General features: G+C 49.7%; 1 protein-coding gene across 1 annotated transcript in view; it reads right to left on the bottom strand.

Moving 5' to 3' along the window:
* PLB1 (phospholipase B1) overlaps nucleotides 1–20,740 on the bottom strand; it is a 121,294-nt gene that overhangs the window by 40,840 nt on the left and 59,714 nt on the right. The window contains exons 18-31 of the mRNA XM_068966712.1: nucleotides 20,028–20,071; nucleotides 16,383–16,491; nucleotides 15,008–15,059; nucleotides 14,604–14,684; nucleotides 13,376–13,441; nucleotides 12,948–13,048; nucleotides 10,835–10,916; nucleotides 7,844–7,948; nucleotides 7,636–7,731; nucleotides 7,336–7,407; nucleotides 6,232–6,270; nucleotides 5,606–5,666; nucleotides 4,731–4,789; nucleotides 3,715–3,788 (exon numbers count right to left, since the gene is read on the bottom strand). Coding sequence (XP_068822813.1) covers nucleotides 3,715–3,788; nucleotides 4,731–4,789; nucleotides 5,606–5,666; nucleotides 6,232–6,270; nucleotides 7,336–7,407; nucleotides 7,636–7,731; nucleotides 7,844–7,948; nucleotides 10,835–10,916; nucleotides 12,948–13,048; nucleotides 13,376–13,441; nucleotides 14,604–14,684; nucleotides 15,008–15,059; nucleotides 16,383–16,491; nucleotides 20,028–20,071 — 1,041 coding nt within the window. The remainder of the gene's footprint in view (nucleotides 1–3,714; nucleotides 3,789–4,730; nucleotides 4,790–5,605; nucleotides 5,667–6,231; nucleotides 6,271–7,335; nucleotides 7,408–7,635; nucleotides 7,732–7,843; nucleotides 7,949–10,834; nucleotides 10,917–12,947; nucleotides 13,049–13,375; nucleotides 13,442–14,603; nucleotides 14,685–15,007; nucleotides 15,060–16,382; nucleotides 16,492–20,027; nucleotides 20,072–20,740) is intronic.

Here is a 20,740-nt window from a genome sequence, read left to right as displayed (position 1 = left end):
AAACTTAAAACCATAAAGGTAACTAAAAATCAGCTTGAACTGGAAACCTTTAGAAAATGGATAAGCTCTTCTCTGCCCAGTGGTCAGGTAAATTCCACTGGAAAGTTCAGGGGATGGCCTCTCACTGCCTTTCAACACCTGATCTAATTTCATATAATCTAGTTTTATGGCCCTCAATCTAACTTCAAGACACACTCGAAGTTTCAGTTTCTTTAATGCATTTAAACTGAACACATGTGGGAGGCAAGGGGAGAAGTATTTCTGTTTTAATGAAGTCCACTGTTCAGATGTACTATATTTACTGTTATTTTTCTTCTGTGACTCCCTCCTCCATCCCAGTATATTATTCCAGGCCAAGAGGTTTCAGAGAATACAGTGTTAGCATTCAGCCCACCAGTGTAGACTTTCAAAGGACAGGCCATGAATCAAAGTTATGGCTGTTCTTCATTCAAGAGAAGGCTTGGAGTGAAATTGACTATTTTATACTAGGGTGGGGTCAAGGGCTTAAGTCAAAGGGTCAAGATCCTCAAAAGGTGGAGAGAAAAAGCAGCCAGGTAAACTCTACCCTTCTATTCTCACTCAGGTATCTCTCTCCCACCTCCCATCCAGTGTCTGAACTGAACCTGGCCTTTGCTTGGGCACTGCTTTTAAAGCTTCTGATCCTTTCCCAACTCTGCATGAAGCTGCTACTTTAGCTGCTTCCTGAGCCTTCCTTCTTTGGACCAAAAGCATCTCATCACAACACTTTTCACTTGGCATGAGATGACAAAGACTTATACCTCCTCCCATCATTGCCTTCTAACCCTGCCTCCTTTCCTCCTTCCAGAAACATATAAAAGCTAAAAAATTATAAACACAGAAATATATATAAATGCATACACATCAAGTATGTTCTATTGCAATTTTTTATCTAAAACTATCTTTGTTCTACAAAGTGTGGTAGGTGATTAAGACAATAGGCTACAGAAATCTCTCAGAGCCCACTTCCAGGAGAAAAGAGAGAATTATACAAATAAATTAGGAGAAACAAAAATATGAAAACCCTCATTTTGAGCAGAACTATAGGAAACATGAAAGAAAACAGACCCACATGAAACAGCTAGTTTAGACAAGACCCTTCAGATGAACGGAGTTCATATTACACCATGAGCTCAAAGGATGGGCTTTGTTCCGGAGTCACTCACAGTATGCAGAGAAATGCAAAACTGATGCTTGATAACATTTATCAACGGAGTTTCAATAATGTGAGACTGAACTCCTAATTAATAAGACAAAGAGATGGTTTTTTTGATAAATAAATTTTATTTTGGTCCTTTGAACGAGCAATCAAGCCAACATTTCAACTGAAGGAAAGGCAATTCTCTGAAGACCTCCAGGTTTGGCACACCAGTAAGCTAGCCAGAGCTGGGCCTTTCACTGCCATGTGATTCTTACAGGCCAAGGGGCCTTGGAAATGTTCACAGCCTAACCTCTTCCTGCAAGGCCTGCTCATAGCTACCCACATACCAAGAACTCTTCTCCCTAGTCTGACTCCGTGAGGTCCACTCCCTCCACTTCGTTTCCTTGGAGAAAGAGGCTCAAATTGCATTCTTAGTTTACCTAGAATCATTAATTTCCTATCCAGAAGCTTTAACAGCTTCAGAAAATTGCTTTTTCTCAGCTTGGTCTACTACATGGACATTTCCCAGGAGATGCTAACAGGTGCTCTGAACAAACAAAATGTTCTGGGATTAAGGGAAATATTGGATTAAACAGACACAATTTAAATAGATTTCTTCACTGTCGGGCTTCTCAGAGCCTTTAATATGCTTATATGCATGTGAATTTCCCAGAGGAAGGATATAGTTGGAAAAATTTCCCCCAAAACACAAAGATTGGGGCTAGTGTTCTATAGAACACAGTTTGGGAAACATTACATATTTTATGAAGAGTCAAACTCTCTCTTAGACTCTGACCAAGAACCTCTACTTTTAACACATGTGGGTTTTGGGGCAGGTCTTTGAAACACTTAGAATCAAGGGTTTAAAGGGACAGGAGCCATTGAATATATGAGGCCTTGAAAACGGAACCAGAAGATTAAAACGTCAGGCCTTACTAGACCTCACTCATAAGAAGACACGTCAATGGCTGGATTTTTTTCACTGCTGCAGAGAGAAACGTTCAGCGGAAGATGGTCTGTCTGTATCTGAATCCTGGGAATCTGCGCAGTAACTGTGAAGTTGGGTAGGTCACCTTGCTCCCCTGACCACACCAGGGGTAGCTCAGCTGTCAACTGCCGGCCGGCTTGTCTGTCTTATTGTCTGTTTTCCCACACGAGGATGCGACAGCACTGCCTCTTCCTTTAGCTCAGACCAAGTAAAGCTGCCCCTGCCTCGTGTTTCCTTCAGACTATAATACCCTCTGCTTTCCTGCTCCTCCCTCTGGTTTGTCCTTCTCCTGCAGCCTCGGTAACTCTTGGACCCAGTGGGTAAGAGGCAACCTTGACTCTGTTCCTCAGGGACCCCCCCACCCCCACCCCGCCTGAAGGTGGTTGACGGTGTATGGGACCTCACGCACTGGGAGGCCTGTAGCTCAGCTCTCGCTAGCTGATGTCCCCACACTATCCACATCTGCGTCCTCTCTGTGGGTGGCTCCTGGCTGAGTGAGGATGCCCCTCACCCAGAAAAAACTCTCTCTCTAGGACGGTCCTCAGGGCCGGCCAGAGAGCTGCCACAGCCTGCATTAGCTGCACACTGTTCCCGCTCACTTCCTTGAAAGAAACATTTCGTTTGATTCTCTCTGCAGGAAAGGGAGGGGCAGCCCTGGGCTACCCCACTTTTCATCAGTGCTCTGCCCTCTCGTGGCAGAGTCCTGAGCTCATCACCAATGACTTCGAAGGGCTCATAAACATGAACTTTATTAGGAGAGAAAGAAACAAGAATACTCACGTGCAGCCACTCTCCTGACATGCCTTAAGCTGTCCTACTTCCTGTCTGGAATACTCTTCTCGCCTACCAGCTAACATGTCAAGGCCTAACGGGGTACCACCTTCTCTGGGAAGCCCTCCTCTCCCACCTGACAGGGTTGAGTATCCCCTCTTCTATATTCCTGTAGCATCAGGCACTTGCCAACTGAGCATAGGCTTAGCCTGTGCTTCCCATACCACCCTCCCCCACTACCCCATTATGCAGGCACAAGGAAGGGGCCCTGGAATGCCTATTGGTTGGGATTTTTGACTCGGCTGATTCCACCTGAAGTGGGTGCTGCATTTCAGAACTTTCTGTACAGATGTATGCATATACATAAAGGCAGAGGTGTGGTGACACAACGTGAATTAGCAACATGAATAAACACAGACAGACAGTAAACAAGAAACATAGGAACAACCACATGGCCACATATACATGCAAACAGGCAGGTGAAGACTCAGAGATCTGGTGCTTTTCTGGTGCATTTCATGTTGAATTTGTTGACCCAGAAGTCTGATAAGAACCTCGGTTTGCTTCTTCTGTACAATTAAAAGAAAAGAGTTATCAAAGAAAAATATCCTCTCCACTCATCAGATTGTTCCATTTTTCCAGAAATAAGATAAGTTTTCCTTCTGAAAGCCCCCTCCAGACCTGGTCCTTGCTCTTCGGTATTTATACATTTTACAGGAGACACATCCTCACTCGATCTCTGGGGGTGGGGGTAGTGGTGAGCATGGGGTGGGAGAGGGTCACAGGTTAACATTACCTATACGACAGCCCCCGGTACTGAGTGGTGACATCAGAAAGGTCATTCGGTTTGGAGCCAATTCCATTGCCGGCCTTTGAAAACATATCCAAATATCAAAATCCATGGGAAAATCAGCAAGTCAGAGAAAGGAGAGGCTGCGTATGGGCAGGGCTTCCCAAGGTGTTCCCTGCAGCATGAGCAGAGCATCACCCCAGGGGGTCAGAATTCCTGGGCTGGCTGTTTTTCCAGCTGCGTGCCTTCCCCAGATCTCAGCTGCCTCCTTACAGACCTGAGCTCATGCCCTGCTTATCTCACAGGATAGTTTTTATGACCAAATTGGATCATAATTGCAAAATCAGTTATGCAGCCTTTAAAGTGCTTTACGAACGTGAGATTCAGAACCATTAGCAGCATTCTGCTCCTAGTTCTTGACGTGCATGAAGAAACAGCCTACAGATCTGCAGTGGACAGATTTCTCATGCATTTCACAGTTCTCTTTCCCTTGGGGACATTCTGTAAGGCAATCTCATGGCTTCAGAAGTGCTGCCAGAAAGTGGTGCTCTGGAATGATACCATGGCCCTATTTCTTGGAACTTAGGAGCATAACTTTTACCACAACTACAGAGTCTTTCCTGCTTTGCGGGCGGATGCAAAGAGGAAACAGATGTGAGGGTTGGAGCTGCTTGTAAAGTATAATCCAAGGGGAAAGTGCCCTCACGGAAGATTTAGAAGATTTTTTGAGTCAAAAATGACATTATTTTTTGCAGTTGTACAAAACGTGATGTTAAGTGTTCATAACCTCTGCTGCCTGAGACAGTTCAGCTTACTCCTGAAGAATTCCCACTTACACGCCTGACTGAGAACGCGACTGCAAAATCAAACCCTCGTCCTGCTCTCAGCCTGATGGAGTCAGGACAGAGGAGGGGTGGGAGAGCACAGAGGCCAGGAGCACAGGCCTTGGAGCTAGAAGAACGGGGACCTGGAGCAGACACAGTCACCCTCACCCTGCAAGGACGGGGCCCAAGAGTCCTTACGGTCAGAGAATCCCCAAGAGCGGCCACCACCTGGATGTCTGCAGGTCTCAGGGTGTGCACTGGAAAGACAGACACACACTTGAGTCTGTGAGGAGGAAGCTACCGTCAGAGTCCAGTGCTTCTTGCTTTCGGACCAGGCGCATGACCCGCGTGCGAGTTTGGACCGTGCAAGACTGGGCATCTGTGGTGCCGTGGAGGCAGAGGACAGGGAAAACAGCTTCCCCATCAGAGACACAACCAATGAACTTGGGCCTATGGGGAGGGAGAGGTGTTGAGAGGGTGGGAGGAAGAAGGGGAGGGCAGGATGCTCGGGCATCATGGGATCCCAGCACTTTGGTGCCAGCAGTCACGTGGGATACTAGCTGTGACCGGAGTGCACGACCAGATGGGCACTGGCCCATGGAGAGGAGGTCACAGTCTGATGCATGGCCTCCTTAGAGCTGGGTTCTGGATTTCCAAGAGTCTGAGGAATAATCATGTTGGGTCTTTTTCTGCCCCCAGTTCTCTTCTGAAGACTCCTGAGAACTTTCCAGGCGGCAGCAGTGACTGCAGAGCCTGGGGGCCCAGGTGACCCACAGAGCTGGCTCTCTGTGGTGATTCCCTGGTGGGCACCGTACACCCCGGTTCTGGGCCTTGGTGAGGTCACAGCCCAGGCTGGGCCACTGAGGGCGGCTCTCCTCTGGCTGCCCCACATGTGTTCCCATTAGCGGGAGGAAGAGGGGGGACCCTGGCTGCTCTGGGTCCTGCTGGGTCAGACTCTGCTGTAGAAGAGGGGGACTTCTCCTTGGTGGCCACCCAGACAGGAAGCAAGCACTGGCTATTAACTGAGTTCTTGTAGAGGGGCCCAGGGTCCTGGTATGCCACCGGGGGCTTACCTGAGGTGGGTGGCGAGGCAGAAGGGGCTCTGTCACTGCACAGCAGCTGGCTCCCGTAATCCTAGGGATGCAGAATAGATCCCAGGGTTGCCAGGGGCCAGAGGAGCTGTCTGGGCATCGGACTCACCCAAGAGCTTTAACGAATGCAGATTCCTGGGCCCCACCCTGGGGAGGGCCTAGCAGGACATCTGAAGAAGGTGCCCCAGGTGATTCTGGGTGTCAGGCCGGGATCTACCTGTTAACCTAGTTCTGATCCTCCCACACCACCCCTACCATCCAATGCCAAAATCAACATGAACAGGATGATCCCAGCCCACTGCAAACATATCCTCCCCATCCCCCCACTTCTGCAGCAGATTTATAAGGGAATGGTTCTCTTCACTTATGTCTAACGAGGCTGAGAGTTGACTGGCTGGCCCCCTGTCTGAACTGTATCAATAGTGCGTACTTTGCCCTCCCCACTGTCTGAAGGTGTAGGTGAATGGACTTTATAGAAGAGTGTGAATACCCCCCGACTGTCCATCAGGAATGCTCACCCACATTCCCGTTGCGTTGCAGGACTGGTGCCTGCTAGGGGCTGCCCACTGCACTGGCGGCTGAGCTGAAAGGAAGCAACAAGTACATACCTGCACGAGGTTCTTGTAGGTACTCAGAAATGGCCAGGCCTGTGAGAAGAGCGGGCGAACCACCGGAGTAAGTCAACTTGCCTCTTGCTCTGCTCCCACGTGCAGAAATACGTTCCAGGTTCCCAAGTCCCTGCCCTCCAGGGTGACTGCTGGGCCCCCTCCCAGGATGCACCCAGCCTTCTTTGCAACCCCCTTAATCAACCACAATAAACCCTGCAGGGCTCCCAGGAACTAGTACTTCTGCACTTTGCCTCTTCCCCAGCTGGCCGGGGTGGCTAGGTCACCTCTCTTTCTCCACCTTGCCCCTTTCTAACAGAGTCCCACTGTCTACTAATACAAGCCTAGGTCCCGAACTCCTACCCCCTTTCCCACCCCACCACTCCTGCCCTGTAGTAGCCTAGGTGCCTCACACCCAGACAAGAAAAGCCAAGGGCTTTCAGGTTCCGCCCCTGAAGCCCCTACTCAGCAGGTTCCTGTCCTGGACCCGGGGGATCCCTCTGGGAATCCAGAGGAAGGAACTGATAGGCGTGAGGGAGCACCTGCAAAGGTCCGAGCAGCTTTCTGACAATTTGCGAGTGAACAGGGAGACCTACTTTGTGTTCCTGGTGAATGTCTGCTTTCTTATCTCTGGCTTCCAATGGACCTCCCCACTCTCACCCTCACCTCCATCCTAGAAGATGTCATTCCAGGTCCCAGCCCCTCACTCTTTCATCCTGCCATGGGGACCACATGGAGAGGTCCCATCCTGCCCTTAATGTCCTCGCTGCCCCAGCTTCAACATGAGGGCTGGAAGGTACTACCACTCTCCTCCTCCCAGCTGGAAAGAGGCCTGGGTGCAGACCTGTGCCAGGGCTCGTGGGGACAGGGAGAGACAGAGGTGAGATCTAGGGCATCCTGGCCACTGGCTGTCACCCCTCACAGTCCAATCAGATGGGGGATTGTGGATGGTTAACTGCAGTATGGATTGGCTGGGCAGGGGAACAGAGCTGGGGGTGTGGATGTGAACCTGGGATGAAAGGAACGGAGAAACCTGAATGAAAGGTTCAAAAGGCTGCAAAAGAGGCTTTAGGTAGACCCCTGGCAAGGCTGTGCTCTTCACTCTACCTGGTCTGGACATGTGATATTGATCTGGTCTTCAAAATTATGCTGTCTTGTCTTCTGGCCGACAGGTTGCAACTAAACCAAGAAGCAGGAAGATGGGGAGTGATAAACAGGTGGCAAGACTGGAAAAGTCAGGAGGCAGGGCTGGGTAAGGGAGGGAGGGACAGAGGCGTTGGGGTTTATCATCAGTGCTGTGTGGGGAATCTCACAGCCTGAGTGATGGGTCTCTGAAATCCTCTGAACACTTTCCAGAATCTTTTATTATCAGAGGAATCATAATTTTCCCTGTCTTGGTCATCTTACCATGTTGTTCCACAGGCCACTGGCTGCGTGGGCATGAGCCTTGCTACTGAAGTGGAAACAGTCAGGAGCAAAGTAAGAGTTGTCAGGCAACCCCTCCTGGTCATGGGACAGAATAGAGTGGCCGTGTCATAGGAACGCAGATAACACCAGCGGTGTTCAGAAAGAGCTGGGCACTACCAGTAGCTCCCGCTTATCCATGAGGCTTTACCGGGGTCATGGGCATGTCCACTTTTTCGAAGAACGGCTGCACAACCACTGTAAAATCTTCCCTGGTGTCGTAACGCCCACTCTCGACCAGTTGGTGAGTCCCCTCCTGCAGGAGGAAGGGAGTCAGGGGTCAGGGGGCTCTCTGCACCTGTCTGGTCTTTGTGTGGACTCTTTTTCCACCAGAGAATTCGACACAATCTGACCTTTGAGTGAAATCAATCTGCAGTAAAATCCCTACTGATCAGGAGCCAGCTAGTTATGTTTCAGATCAGCCTTTATCTCACGCCCTGCCCCCAGCCTCTGCTGCCATTGCATCTATTTGACCCAGACTGGGAAAAACGAAAACCCTAAGTCCATCAGTCTGAGCCTCTTTTAAAGATTCTGATTAAAGATCAGGGTGGAGATGGAGTGAGTACAAATTTGATTTAAAGACTTTGGGGGATCATCCTTACATTTATTTATGTTATACACTGGTTCAGGAAATCAAAGGCGAATTAACCACCACATTTAATGCCCATCTGTATCATTCATGCAAGCAGTGTGTGTGCGCATGAGTGTTCCTTTCCATGCACCCTTGAGTGCTCAGATCTGTCTAGGACGTAGCAGAGCTGTTACTCTCATAGCTTACACCTAGACTCAGTTCCAGAAGGACCAGTTACCCTAGCTCTTGCTCCCACTTCCGCCACACTCTGCCATTTCAGTGCTTGCTGGGTCCATCATTCGGAGCCAGGACCCGGTCTGGAGGGGGAAGTCAGGCTTCCACACCCGGAACATTAGTGCAGTTACTTCAGAAGGCATCAGGACACCTTCTGTTTTCCACGGTCAGCTAGAGAGCCCCCAGGCTGGGAATACATCAGCTCTAACCTCCTGGGGGAGACTCTTTCAGTTACAGAGCCTTGAGGCAGGCAGAAGGTATGATACCACTAACTTGCTGTGTGACTTTCGACAAGCTGCTTTCCCTCTCTGGACCTCTATTTCCTCACCTGTAAGTGGAGGATGTTCACCAAGGCCTGGACCATCCCTTAAATTCTTTTAAATGCTGCTAGGGCCTCTGTGAATCAGCCACAATGGCTCACAGCGGAGACGACCCCCCGCCCCCAGCTCACCACCGCAACTTTTCAGAAATGGTGTAGTGTGGAGAAGGCCTGGCACATGGTGGCAATAATTAACAGCAATGCTCATCTTCAAGGAGAGGGGAACAGGAAGGAGAGAGTCAGAGGATTGAGAGAGAGGATGTGACGGCCTCATGGGGCTGAGCTGTGAGCTGGTCTGGGATGCTACAGCAGGGTCACCGAGAGCAGACCTGGGAATAGGTGGCTAATCTAGAGAGGTTGTGAAGGCCATTTTAGGGAACAGTTCCCCTTCTCTTTGGTTCTCTGAACCCACTCCACCGTGTGAAGAAGAGCCCGCCTTGCACTGTAGGCGAGAAGCCCAGATGCTGTCTCTCCCAACGCCCCTCACACACGCCCATGGGTGCCCCAGTAGATGTGTGGGGCTCCTGCCTCAGGCTTTGGTTTGGAAACTAGAGATTGAAAGATGGAGGGACGGCACAGAATCCATTTTGCTGAGGGTGCATCTAGTTTCTAGAAACAGCAGTGATGGTGGTGTCTATGGTGACCCCATCAAACTCATTGTTTGATGGCATGGCCCCAGAATTCCATGACCCTTCAATTTCTGGTGGCTTGGCCTCTGACCTTAGCTCTTCCAGACAGTCTGCTTAAATAATACATCTGGGGCTTTCCCTGGTGACTCAGCGGTAAAGAATCCACCTGCCGATGCCGGAGACACGGGTTTCATCCCTGATCCAGGAAGATCCCACCTAACGAGGGACAACTAAGCCCACGGGCCACAATTATTGAGTGGGTGCTCTAGAGCCTGGGAACCACGCAATTAAGCCCACATGCCGCATTTACCGAAGCCTGAGTGCCGAGAGCCCAAGCTCCATAACAAAAGAGAAGCCACGGCAGTGAGAAGCCAGAGCATCTCAACTAGAGAGTAGCCCCCGCCCTCCGCAACTAGAGGAAATCCTGTGCAGCAACAAAGACGCTGCACAGCCAAAAATAAATCAAGTTATAGAAAATAATACATCTGATATAATAATAAACAATAAACCAACCAGAATCACATAAGCGCTTATGCTCTGTGCCCAAACCCCACCTGCAAAAGGCCTGCTTTCACAGACATAACCTTGGCTGCCCTCCCTCGCCTGGTGAGGGCCATGACTTCCTTAGCAGAGACAAAGGAACACAGGGACATGCTCTGAGGAGTCACCCAAGGGGCCCGGCAATGGCCTCGAAGAATGATACATAGGTCACTGCCCTGAGCCCAGACACCACTCGTGGACAAGGCTGCTCTGAAAGAGGCTGCAGGAGGGGTTCTGCTCCAAGGAGTCCATGGGCTTGAAGGATTGGTCCACCCTGGAAGCTCTCTGCATCATACCCAGCCTGGAAGAGCTGGAAGGTGACCATTGTTCTCAAGTGACTGGGTGATTCTTTGGGACAAAACTCAAGAGAGTCCATTGCTCTGGTGAAAGATTTGATGGAGAAAAGCCTCAAAGGGATAGCCCACAGGATGCTGGGAGAGCATCAGCTTTCTTTCTCCCTGTGCACCCCAGTAACACCTAATAACACTTGCTCCCCCTGGGCAGGGAGGGCAGACAGAGTACGTGTTGTCACACTGAATCCTCCAGATTCTCTTGGGTGGCAAGGGTTCCTGCCCCAGGAGTCAGAATCTCATACCCATTCTCCACAGACAATTGGAAATATTTATTTTGGTGTAAGGCCAGGAACTGCGATTTGGTCATGTGTGTTGAGTGACTTGGCTCTGTAACTTGATTCAAATAAACTGAATCTTCTGCCTTGGAGGAAAGGGGTGGTCTTTATATCTGCAAACTGGTCAGTGGTAATGTTACATGCAGTCAAAGTTGAAATAATCTAAGTGTCTGTTCCTTTTCTAACCAGAACCATGAACCACACAGCAGTTCCCAGCCTACCTGATACTTCTTATTCACTTCGATGAGGGAGGCAAGTTCTGTCGCATTATCATCATACTTCAAGACACAGGGACACAGATTCCTGCAGACCAAACCACAGAGGTGCTCACCCACCAGGTCCACCGTCTGAGAGCATGACACGGGAACACTGGCTTGAGACTCAGAATATATTTAACTCAAAGGTACCAGATGCCTGTGCTAAGGGAGCCGGAGGGGGGCAGGGGGGGTGGGCAGGCGGCTCTGGCTGGCTAACCTGTCAACTGCACCAGCTGAAACCTAAGAAAATTTCCCAGATCTGGATTTGCTCATGAAAATGAAACCGTTATATCTTCTGGCATCTGCAGGAGTGACTTTTAGGGAGCCAAGTTACCCGATGAATGTCTGAGAACGGTGTCGTAGAGATAAGGCATGCCTCCTTCTAAATAACAGTGACAACATCAATAATAATGATAACACATACTGAGAGCTCACTGTGCTGAGAGGTTCATGAGTATTAACTTACCGAATCCTCTTAGCTATTCTAGAAACTGTCTTTTCATTGCCCCCATTTTACAGATGAGCAAACTAAGGTTCTGCATGGTTTAGTAGTTTCTCAAGTTCATGTGGATGCTGAGTGTGGGAGCCAGGACTTGAACTCAAGTCTCTCTGGTCTAAACCTGAGCTCTCAACCCCTGTTTAAGCCTCTTCTGCCCTGACTAGCCATCTCACAAATTTGGGCTTATGGTCCGTAGGCAGGAGGCAATAATAGTGAGGATGGCTCAATGGAGACTCAGCACCACCAAGGAAAGCACAGCCACTGAGATAAGACAGCGGACAGGTGGCAGAATGCGGTGACCCTGAGCCTTCCTAATCCCACTGTCAGCAACTTGGCCATTCCAGGTCAGACAAATGCCAACCCCGAACCTTCAGCTTTAATCGTCTAGAAGCCTTGTAGTGATGGGCAGCCAGAGACTTTTAGGTGAGGTGCTCTGAAATGAAATAAAAATGCTGAACTCTCTTTGTCCCCTCCCCCGCCCCATGTGGCCCAGTGACTGGAGAAAGTGGGAGCCAGGGGATGAGTCAGCAGCCAAAAATAGCCCGCCTGACACCAGCTGCACTAACAGGCACGTGTCGCCCGGCAGCCGTCCTCCCACTGTTCACAGCATCCTCGGGCCTTCCCCAGGGGACCCGTGCAGTCTAGGCCCCCCGGGGGCGCTTTGGCATGCATCCTCAGGAGACAACCAAGATACCCCTTCATTTCCAAGAGCAGATCTGGACCTTGTGAATTATTCATTCAGTCATTCAGCAAACAGCCACGGAGCCCTGACTCTGCACTGGCAGTGACTTAGACAGAGTTCAGGGCTGAGGCGGGGAGAGGCACTCAGGGTCATTACCATGTGATATGCTTAGACCTACAGTGGAGGCCTGTATAGCACTTGGGGAGGGAAGAAGGGGTGGGGGGCACAGCCACCGTGATCTGGGCTAACAGGCCAGAGGAGACCTTGCAGGCAGGAACGGCTCACACTCGGGGCAGAAGGATGTCTTACTCCCTAGGGTCACAGGTAACATTAGCAGGGGAGCCATCTTCGGCTCTGGAGGCTGGGGAGGAAGGCAGCCTCTCGGGGCAAGGGTTCTTTGTCCTCCACCAAGCTGATTCTGACCTGACCACCCTCTCTCCTAAAAGGTGACCACAGCCCTACCTTTGTGAATGTGCAGCCCGGAGCACCCGTGCTGAACAGAGGCTCATCTGTCGGGGAGCTGGGCCTCTGGGAGGGAGCGGGGAGGCTCTGGACACTGAGAAAGACGTGGCCCTAGTGAGCCTGGCCCACAGAGGCTCGCCCGTCCCTCATGTTTAACTCTTCTCTGGGGGACTGAAGAGCGTCCTGAGCTGTCATGGCAAAAGAAGTACATTGGGTGGCAAATGCATGTCCTCTGAGGGTATAGGAGCCTGGACTGGGTGGCGGGGGCGGGCACAGTGCCCTGGGGGTCTCCTCCAGGAGGCCTTGTCAGGTGTGACCAGGGGGTCTCAGCACTCCTCACACTCCTGCTGTTGGCTCTCCTCACCAGCCAGAGTCACTCTCTGCCAAGGGACCCACAGGCCCTTTTGGGAACAGGTGGAGAACATCCAACTCACCGGAGGATCAGCCTTGGGCAGCTGACATTCTTTTCCTGGTACAGCTTCCTCAGGTTGATGATCTCCAGCACCTTGACAAGGTTCACAAAGGCCCGAGGCACCTGAGCAAAGGCCAGGTCGTCCCCATGAGGATCAAGGCTGGGCTGCGCCAGCCTCTCCCCCAGGTCTGGGGCCCGTGCCTCCTGCTGGGTGTCAGGTCTGTGGCCTGTCACTTGGGCCCACCCACATCCGTCATCCCTGTCTCCTCCTTTCTGCTGCTCGCTGTTAACATGCGTGTGCTCAGGCTGCTGGGCCCAGGAGTGACAGCGTGCCCGGCGCTGGTCTCCAGGAGAAGGGGGCCACGTGGGAGGGTCTCAGCGGAAGCCAGACGCCCAAGGAGGAGGCCCGTGGCTGAGCGGCTCAGAGGACATGTGGGCCAGCCTTCGTACCTCAGCGTGGAGGATGTCCAGAGCCTGCCCAATGTTGTCCACGAAGTTCTGCGGAGAGTAGCGGACCTGCGGGGAGAGGCGACGTCTCTAACCCCAGTCACCACCCAGTCTCTCTGTAACCAGGACCGCATCCTCTCCTGGGTCCCTTCCTCCCTGCCTTTCAGTCTGAATGGGCAACACTGAAACACAGGCTGTCTTTTGGGACCTCAGCCTCCACCCTAACCTCACAGTCCTCAAGGTTGTTAAGGCTGTGACCCTCAGGGAAACACCCTTTCTTCTGCTATGGAAAGCTCTGGACCCACTTTGCGTCAGCTAGAGGTAGGGCCTTAGCTAAAGCACATCACACCTCTGAACTGGGATCCTGAAGCAGGGGCCCTCTAAGATCTCCTGCAGCTTGAACATCCTAGTGGCTGACCACTTCTGCGGGAGCTGCCCGTGCCTGGGAACCCACAGCTCAACCATGTTACTTGAGGAGATAAGGAGAGGGGAAGAGGCTCCTGCCTCCCCCTCCCCAAGGGTGAAACATTGTAAGGGTGATTTCCCCTCATCCTGTGCTTATCAAACTTTTTTAAAGAAAAGCAGTGGAACCCTTTCTCTGAATGAAACTTAGCCAAGAGCCTTGCTCTACCAAATGATCAAAGCTTCAGGGGAAGTGAGGGAGCAACCCATGGCCCCACCTCCTCATCTGCTCCACCCCGTAGCCAGTGGCCCTCAGGCCCCACTGCGGGCCCTCCACAACACAGCTTGGAAATCCCAGACTCTGATGACTTTGATGCCAGGAAAGCAAGCCTTGAGGAGTCTCGGGAGGCAGAGTCACCTCTGGGAGCAGGTGCTCTCAAGCCACAGCCAGACCTACCACTTTGCTCTGCTGGTCCGCTTTCTGCCTGACAAAGCTTCTTGTGTTCACAACCCAGACTCTCCTGCTCTCTGTAAACCTCTGATGCCACCCCCACCCCCATGCCAAATCCCACGGCAGTCCTGACCCCAGACTTCTCTTCTAGGTACAGTTCTATCACAGCTAAAGTTGAGCTGTCTGTGTCCCCCTGCCCTGGAGGTGTGAGCTCCTTATGGATAGAGCAGTGTTTCAGTGTCTGCTTGCCCCCAGTACATTGCCCAGGCTGGATCATTGCCTGACCACTAGCCAAGTCCCAACCCAGCTGAACTGTTCCAGTGACCCGGGGTGGAAATTCTTCCTGGGGGAATCTTGGGTTAGGGCCTGGAGACCTACCGGGTCATCACAGACATCACAGAGGTCATTGCCACCTATAAACAGGGTTATTATCTTCCAGTCTTCCTGAAAATTTATATTCTGAAATGAATAGGAAACAAACAAGTAAATGTCTTGCCCCAGAGTCAAGTCTAGGAAAATACAAAGCGCTGAACCCTGCAGGGATGGGTCTGGACACCCTGGAGGTCTAGTGGGGACATTAATAATTTCTTTTCTTTGGTTTGGGGGTACTGAGGTCACAGGTGCTAATTTTTTTTTTTTTTTTAAAGGTGGCCTCTCTGGATTCCCGTGTGTCCCGTCCTCCCCAGAGCGGAAACTCTCCATCCCCATAACTCCTCCCACCTGCTCTCTGCTCTGGATGCCCTACCTCAGGTAGGCCCAGAGGCCACTCTCCCCAGATTTACCTTGTCATTCTTCATCAGGTCCACCAGCCTCCTGGCCTGAACAGGTAAGTCCCTGAGGGCAGACATAAGGAAAAAGTCATGTGCCTAGCAGAGCAGGCTAGGCATCGGAGTCCCTGGATGGACACTTTGCTCTTCGAGCCTCAGTTTCCTCATCGATTGCTCTGAAGTTAGCAGGGCTGCCGCTCTTTCTATGGACTAGAGTGTTGGGATGATTACTTGGCCTCTCTGAGCCTCAGCAGCATCACCAAGGAAACATGGGCATCTGACCCTCTGTTCCATCTCACAGTTACTACACAGGATATATGAGAGATAACAAAGGTACTTTCTAAACTGCAACTGTTGTCTAGTAGGACAGGTTGTTATCGGAACTTGAGGTAAAGCCTGTGAGGCATAAAGATGAGAGACCGTGTGGTTGAGATAATACATTTGTTCAGGCCACTTCGTCTCTTGGTGCTACAGTGTCTTCATCTGTAATAACAATAATCTGGGATAATAGTCCCTAACTCTCCCCTACAACACAGGACGTGCTTGGATACACAGATTTCTCACATGGAAGAGTCCTGGGGCCTGGGGGAAAGCAGGGAAGAAATCCAGGGCCATATGAGTCACTCTCTGCTTTGGTTACTTCCATGCTTTCAACTCGGGCTTCATCCTTAGATGGCTTCCTCATCTAATCATTCGGGGAACTGCCTCTCTCCTTATACTATCAGTTGACATATACTTGGAAAAAAGCAAGATTAGGGTAATATTAACGTAAGCCTCAAATTTAAGCCATAAAGTGGTAGCCTTTCACCCCTCCCCCACCAAAAGGAAGAGGAAGTCACAGAATTCATGATAAAGCCTATTAGGTTTTGTATGATCTCTGCTCTGGATAAGCTGTCACTTTTCCGGTCCTATAAGTTACTCGGGTGGGGATGGGGGCTCAAGCTCGGGGTGTGGGTGGGGGCTCAAGCTCGGGGTGGGGGTGGGGATGGGGGCTCAAGCTCAGGGTGGCGGTGAGAGTTGAGAGAATGATATCAGGGGATCTAGGAACCAAAATATAGGAATCCCTAGGAACTACATGGTAAAGTAAGGTTTGTGATTATTCTGGAAGAAATATGGATGAGGCAAAGCAATTTGATCAAAGCATGTACCTGGCATCAGAACCAATTGTGACTAGTTCCTGGGGATGTGGTTAGGGGTGGGCTAGTGGGTTTTTGTGCCCCAGAGCAAGGGACACCCCCCAAGAGAGCCCACCCAGCCGTCTTTGACCCTCAGATCCTTCCCCTGGACTAAACCCCCCAGCCTTCAGCCATACACCCTAGACCAGGGGTCTAGGCCAAGGGCCCGACCAGGTCCCCATGGGACCCTTGGGGTTCACCCCCAAAATTCTCACTCAGCTCGGGCTCCCGCCACAGCCTGGTTTAGGTAGGCCCCAGAACTGCTTTCTTTTCCCTTGCCAACAGAGAAGCCCTTCAGGGAAGGGTTGAATTCCCGGAGCATGTCTGTAAATACAAGGAAGAGATGTCAGTACCCTAAAGCCATCTTCGAATTCCTTTGATAAGTGCCAAGAGGTGTTGGTGACAAAGCAGAGCCCCGCTCCCCCGCAGCCCTCACCCTTACAGTTCACTCGGCCCCCAAAGAAAATGTCCAGAAAGGCGATGCTGAGCCATGTGGGCAGCACACACAGGGGCTCAATGAATTGGTGCTGAATAAGTGCCAATCTGGCTCAGGTACTGCTCTCAGGCACTTTGCTTTTTCTCTAAATATATAATCACTTTGCTGAGATATAATTCACATAACATAAAATTCACCAAAGTACAATTCAATAGCTTTTAGTACACTCATACAGTTGTGCAACCATACCCCTATAAACTTTAGAACATTTTCATCACCCCAAAAAGAAACTTGGTATTAATTAGCAGTCACTCCCCATTTCTACCAGCCCTATCAGTTCATTTCAGTCACTCGGTCATGTCCGACTCTTTGCAACCCCATGGACTGCAGCAAGCCAGGCTTCTCTGTACTTTACCAACTCCTGGAGCTTGCTCAAACTCATGTCCACTGAGTCAGTGATGCCATCCAACCATCTCATCCGCTGTCATCCCCTTATCCTCCTGCCTTCAATCTTTCCCAGCATCAAGGTCTTTTCTAATGAGTCTGTTCTTGGCACCAGGTAGCCAAAGTACTGGAGTTTCAGCTTCAGCATCAGTCCTTCCCATGAATATTCAGGACTGATTTCCTTTAGGATGGACTGATTTGATCTCCTTGCAGTTCAAGGGACTCTCAAGAATCTTTTCCAACACCGCAGTTCAAAAGCATCAGTTCTTCAGCACTCAGCTTTCCAGCCCCATGGCAACCACTAACCTCCTTTCCGTCTCTATAGGTTTGCTTACTCCGGACACTCATAAGAATGGAACCGTAGAATACAATGTCTTTTGTGACTGGCTTCTTTCACTTAGTGTGTTACCAGTTTCCATCTCTGTCCTAGCATGTATTAGTACTTCATTCCTTTTCATTGGCAAATAATATTCTATTGTATGGATATAATTGTTCACAATATTCTCTCATAATCCTTTTTATTTCAGTAATAGCATCTCCTTTTTCATTTCTGATTTTCAGGCTCTATTCCCCCATCTACTCTGATCAGTCTACCTGCTGCCAATTTTGTTCAGATTTTCAGTCTCACTCATTCTAATGCCTTTACCATGCTGGGTCCACCCTTTTCATTTTGCATTCTGCCCACAACTTGGCTGAGAACTCCTGCAAGCAGATTGATGGTAGGGACCAGATAATCTATGTGGAAATAATCATATAACCATGTGTTGGAAAACTTGTGAAAACACAGGGTCAGAGCAGAAGCATAAGGTCAGCGGTCCCAGAGCCTTGCATGTGCTCAATAAATGTTTATGGATTGAAGTAAGAATAACTCAAAGTTCAGAAAGGCTAGGAAAACTGTTAAAAGTAATACAGTTACTAAGCATAGAATCCTAAGCTAGAAACCTAGTCTTGCAGCTCTAACACAGGGTATTTTTTCCAGACCTACAATCTTCTCGGATGTGGAAAGAACTGGCTAGGTATCAGTCCGGACTTTCAGGCACCATGCCATCCAGCAGGGTGCTCTCTGCAACCAAGCACTGCTACAGGGCCTGTGTAACCCAGAGGGACTGAACTCATTCCCTGTGGCTCTGGGGACATTGTACGAAGGGATGATAGTTACTCTGATTTCTACTCATTAGAAGGAAGCATTGTGAGATCACTAGAGAGCTAGCTGAAAATGGAAGCGATTGTCCTAGACTCCTCATTACTGGAAGAATCCATCTCTGGCGACCTAGGTATTATCAGGAATATCACAGAAAGGCACTAGTCACTGGGCAGGGTGAGAGCTTGCTGGGGCATGCTGTTGCCTCTGCCGAGAATGTTCCATTCCCTTTCCTTATCTGATGAATTCCAGTGCTTAAAGCCCCGCTTTCAAAAGGCAAGGTTAACAACTTTCTTATTTACTTTCCCCTAAACTTTGTACGTGGCAATAATGATTGGTATGCGTGTCTGTCTTTAGGGAGACATGGCCCTAAACAGACATTAGTAATGTCATCAGGGCAGGGGCCTTGTCTAATTGTCCTGTTTCGCAAGCACCCAGCACAGGAGTATTTGCTGGATTAAATTGAAGAGGGAGTTGAATTGAGCTTCCGCTCTGACCCTATGTTTTCATAAGTTTTCCAACACATGGCTATACGATTATTTCCACATAGATTATCTGGTCCCTACCATCAATCTGTCTTCACAGCTTTAGTAAGGAAGTCTGAATAGGCCATGTTCCACTGCTGAGCTAAGCTTGTCAGGGGCATCCACCTAAGGCGTGACTTTTTCTCAATTTTTCCACAAATCATTTTAGTGGACAACCTTGAATCGGACGCTTTCCAGTCATGTTATTGACCACAACTGCATGGCAATCAGAGAGCCCAGCAAACTGTGGTGTACACTAGCCCAGCTCACAGCCCAGTCAATTACATTCACAAAAGCAACACCAACCATCTCCTCGCAATAGTGGAGTTTATTCATAGCTCTTTTGTGTGGACCTAAAAATAAAGAAGACAAGGGGGACTTGTGCCACAGAACTGTACCTACTTACACTCAACAGGATTTGCAAATAGCAAGAACAGACAGCACATGAAGTCCAACCAGTTCTGCTTATGTAGCAATCAAGCCATCTTTATCATCAAAGTCTGACTTTAGAGCTGAAACAATTTCTTAAGTGCTAAAGATATATTACCAAGGGATAATTACAAGAAAAGCAAATGAGAATGGGACCGATTAAATTCCCCTCCGGCAAAATTGTTAGCCAGAAGATTTTGAGGGAAAATAACACATATTTTATGTGTGCTTTGAGAACAAGCACTGTGTATGCACTAAGGAGAATGAAAAGATGAATGAGATAACACCACTGAAAGAATGTAGTCAGGCTTAAACAAATCGTTCCAAACAGGTTGTTGATGAAGCAATTTAAGGAAAATGCTGCGCCCCAAATATTGCTGTGTTTGCATGGCCTGAACAAGGTAACTTCATCTCTGCTGCTGCCATCGCAGCTTTCCCTAAACCGGACACACAGGAATTCAACGGCTTTGTATGCAGTGGTGCCTAACGCAGTCCAAGCCTAAGCCAACGCCTCCCAGAAATGTACTCTGGTCAGAATGACAGGCAAAGCAGAGAGAGGGGTTTCCTTTCCTTCCTTCTTCAATCACTTCTTAATAATAACTTGCACTAAAAGCTGGACGGAGCATTCTTTCTCTCTTACTCTCTTCCTTCCTCAGACAAATACAATTTCTCTTTTTTTTAAAAAAAGAAAAAATCTGCAAGGCTTTAATTACTCTCAAGAAGCAGAGCGAGGAGACCGTCTTGGGGAAGCAGCGCCCCCTGCCGAACACGGCTGTCTTCTGCAGCCCGGTTCCCTGCTAAGCCCACGGTCACCGCCAGGGGGAGCTGCCGAAACGCGCAGGGCTGCGGCGTGCCCGCCCCAAACCCCGGGGGAGCGCGTACTCACTGGGCAGGGTGATGACGCTGCTGAGGTTCTGGTCGCCGCCCACACTACGTCGTCGTCGTGGGGACAAAAAAGAAAATGAAGGTTAAAACTGCCAGCAACGCTGAAACACCCCAGACACCACCAAGACACACCTTCCTCCTTCTGAGAAACACTCTGGGGGCTTGGGTCTTTCCCTTTCCTTATTATTTCTGTAGAAAAACTGAAAACAAAAAACAAACAAACAAAAAAAAACAGAACACAGCAACTTTTCTCTACTTGCCTCACAAACCAGAATGTCCAAATAAAAAACTCGTTTAAACCGACGGGGCTGACATTTGTTTTTTAAGTTTGAGCTTTAACCTCGAGGCAAGGGAATTAAGTGGGCCCCTTCATTAAAAAGAAAAAAAAAGTTTGCCCTCATGGTTTTCTTCCTGTTTGGCTTGGGGAAAATCCGTCTTTAAAGGGTGTCTTCTAGAGAGCCTTCTCCATCTTCCAAACCACTTCTAAAATTCCAAGGAAATCAAAGTTGGATGGATTTCTAGGCATGAAAATACACAGAGTTCCAAAGTTGATTGGATTCCCTGCTTTTCTATATCTCCTCCTCCTCTGCCAAGTACGTCTGGGAACATTTCAAAGGTTCTCAAAACGGTTTGGGGTTTAACTCTGCGGAGCATCATCAGGGAGGAGGCCAGGGACTCAGCACTCAGGTCCAAGCTGGTGCCAGAGATGATGGA

The sequence above is a fragment of the Capricornis sumatraensis genome, chromosome 1, assembly GCF_032405125.1.
Source record: "Capricornis sumatraensis isolate serow.1 chromosome 1, serow.2, whole genome shotgun sequence".
NCBI classification, from domain to species: Eukaryota; Metazoa; Chordata; class Mammalia; order Artiodactyla; family Bovidae; genus Capricornis; species Capricornis sumatraensis.
The sequence above is the reverse complement of the archived record's forward strand: the minus strand, read 5'-3'. Positions and strand labels throughout refer to the sequence as shown.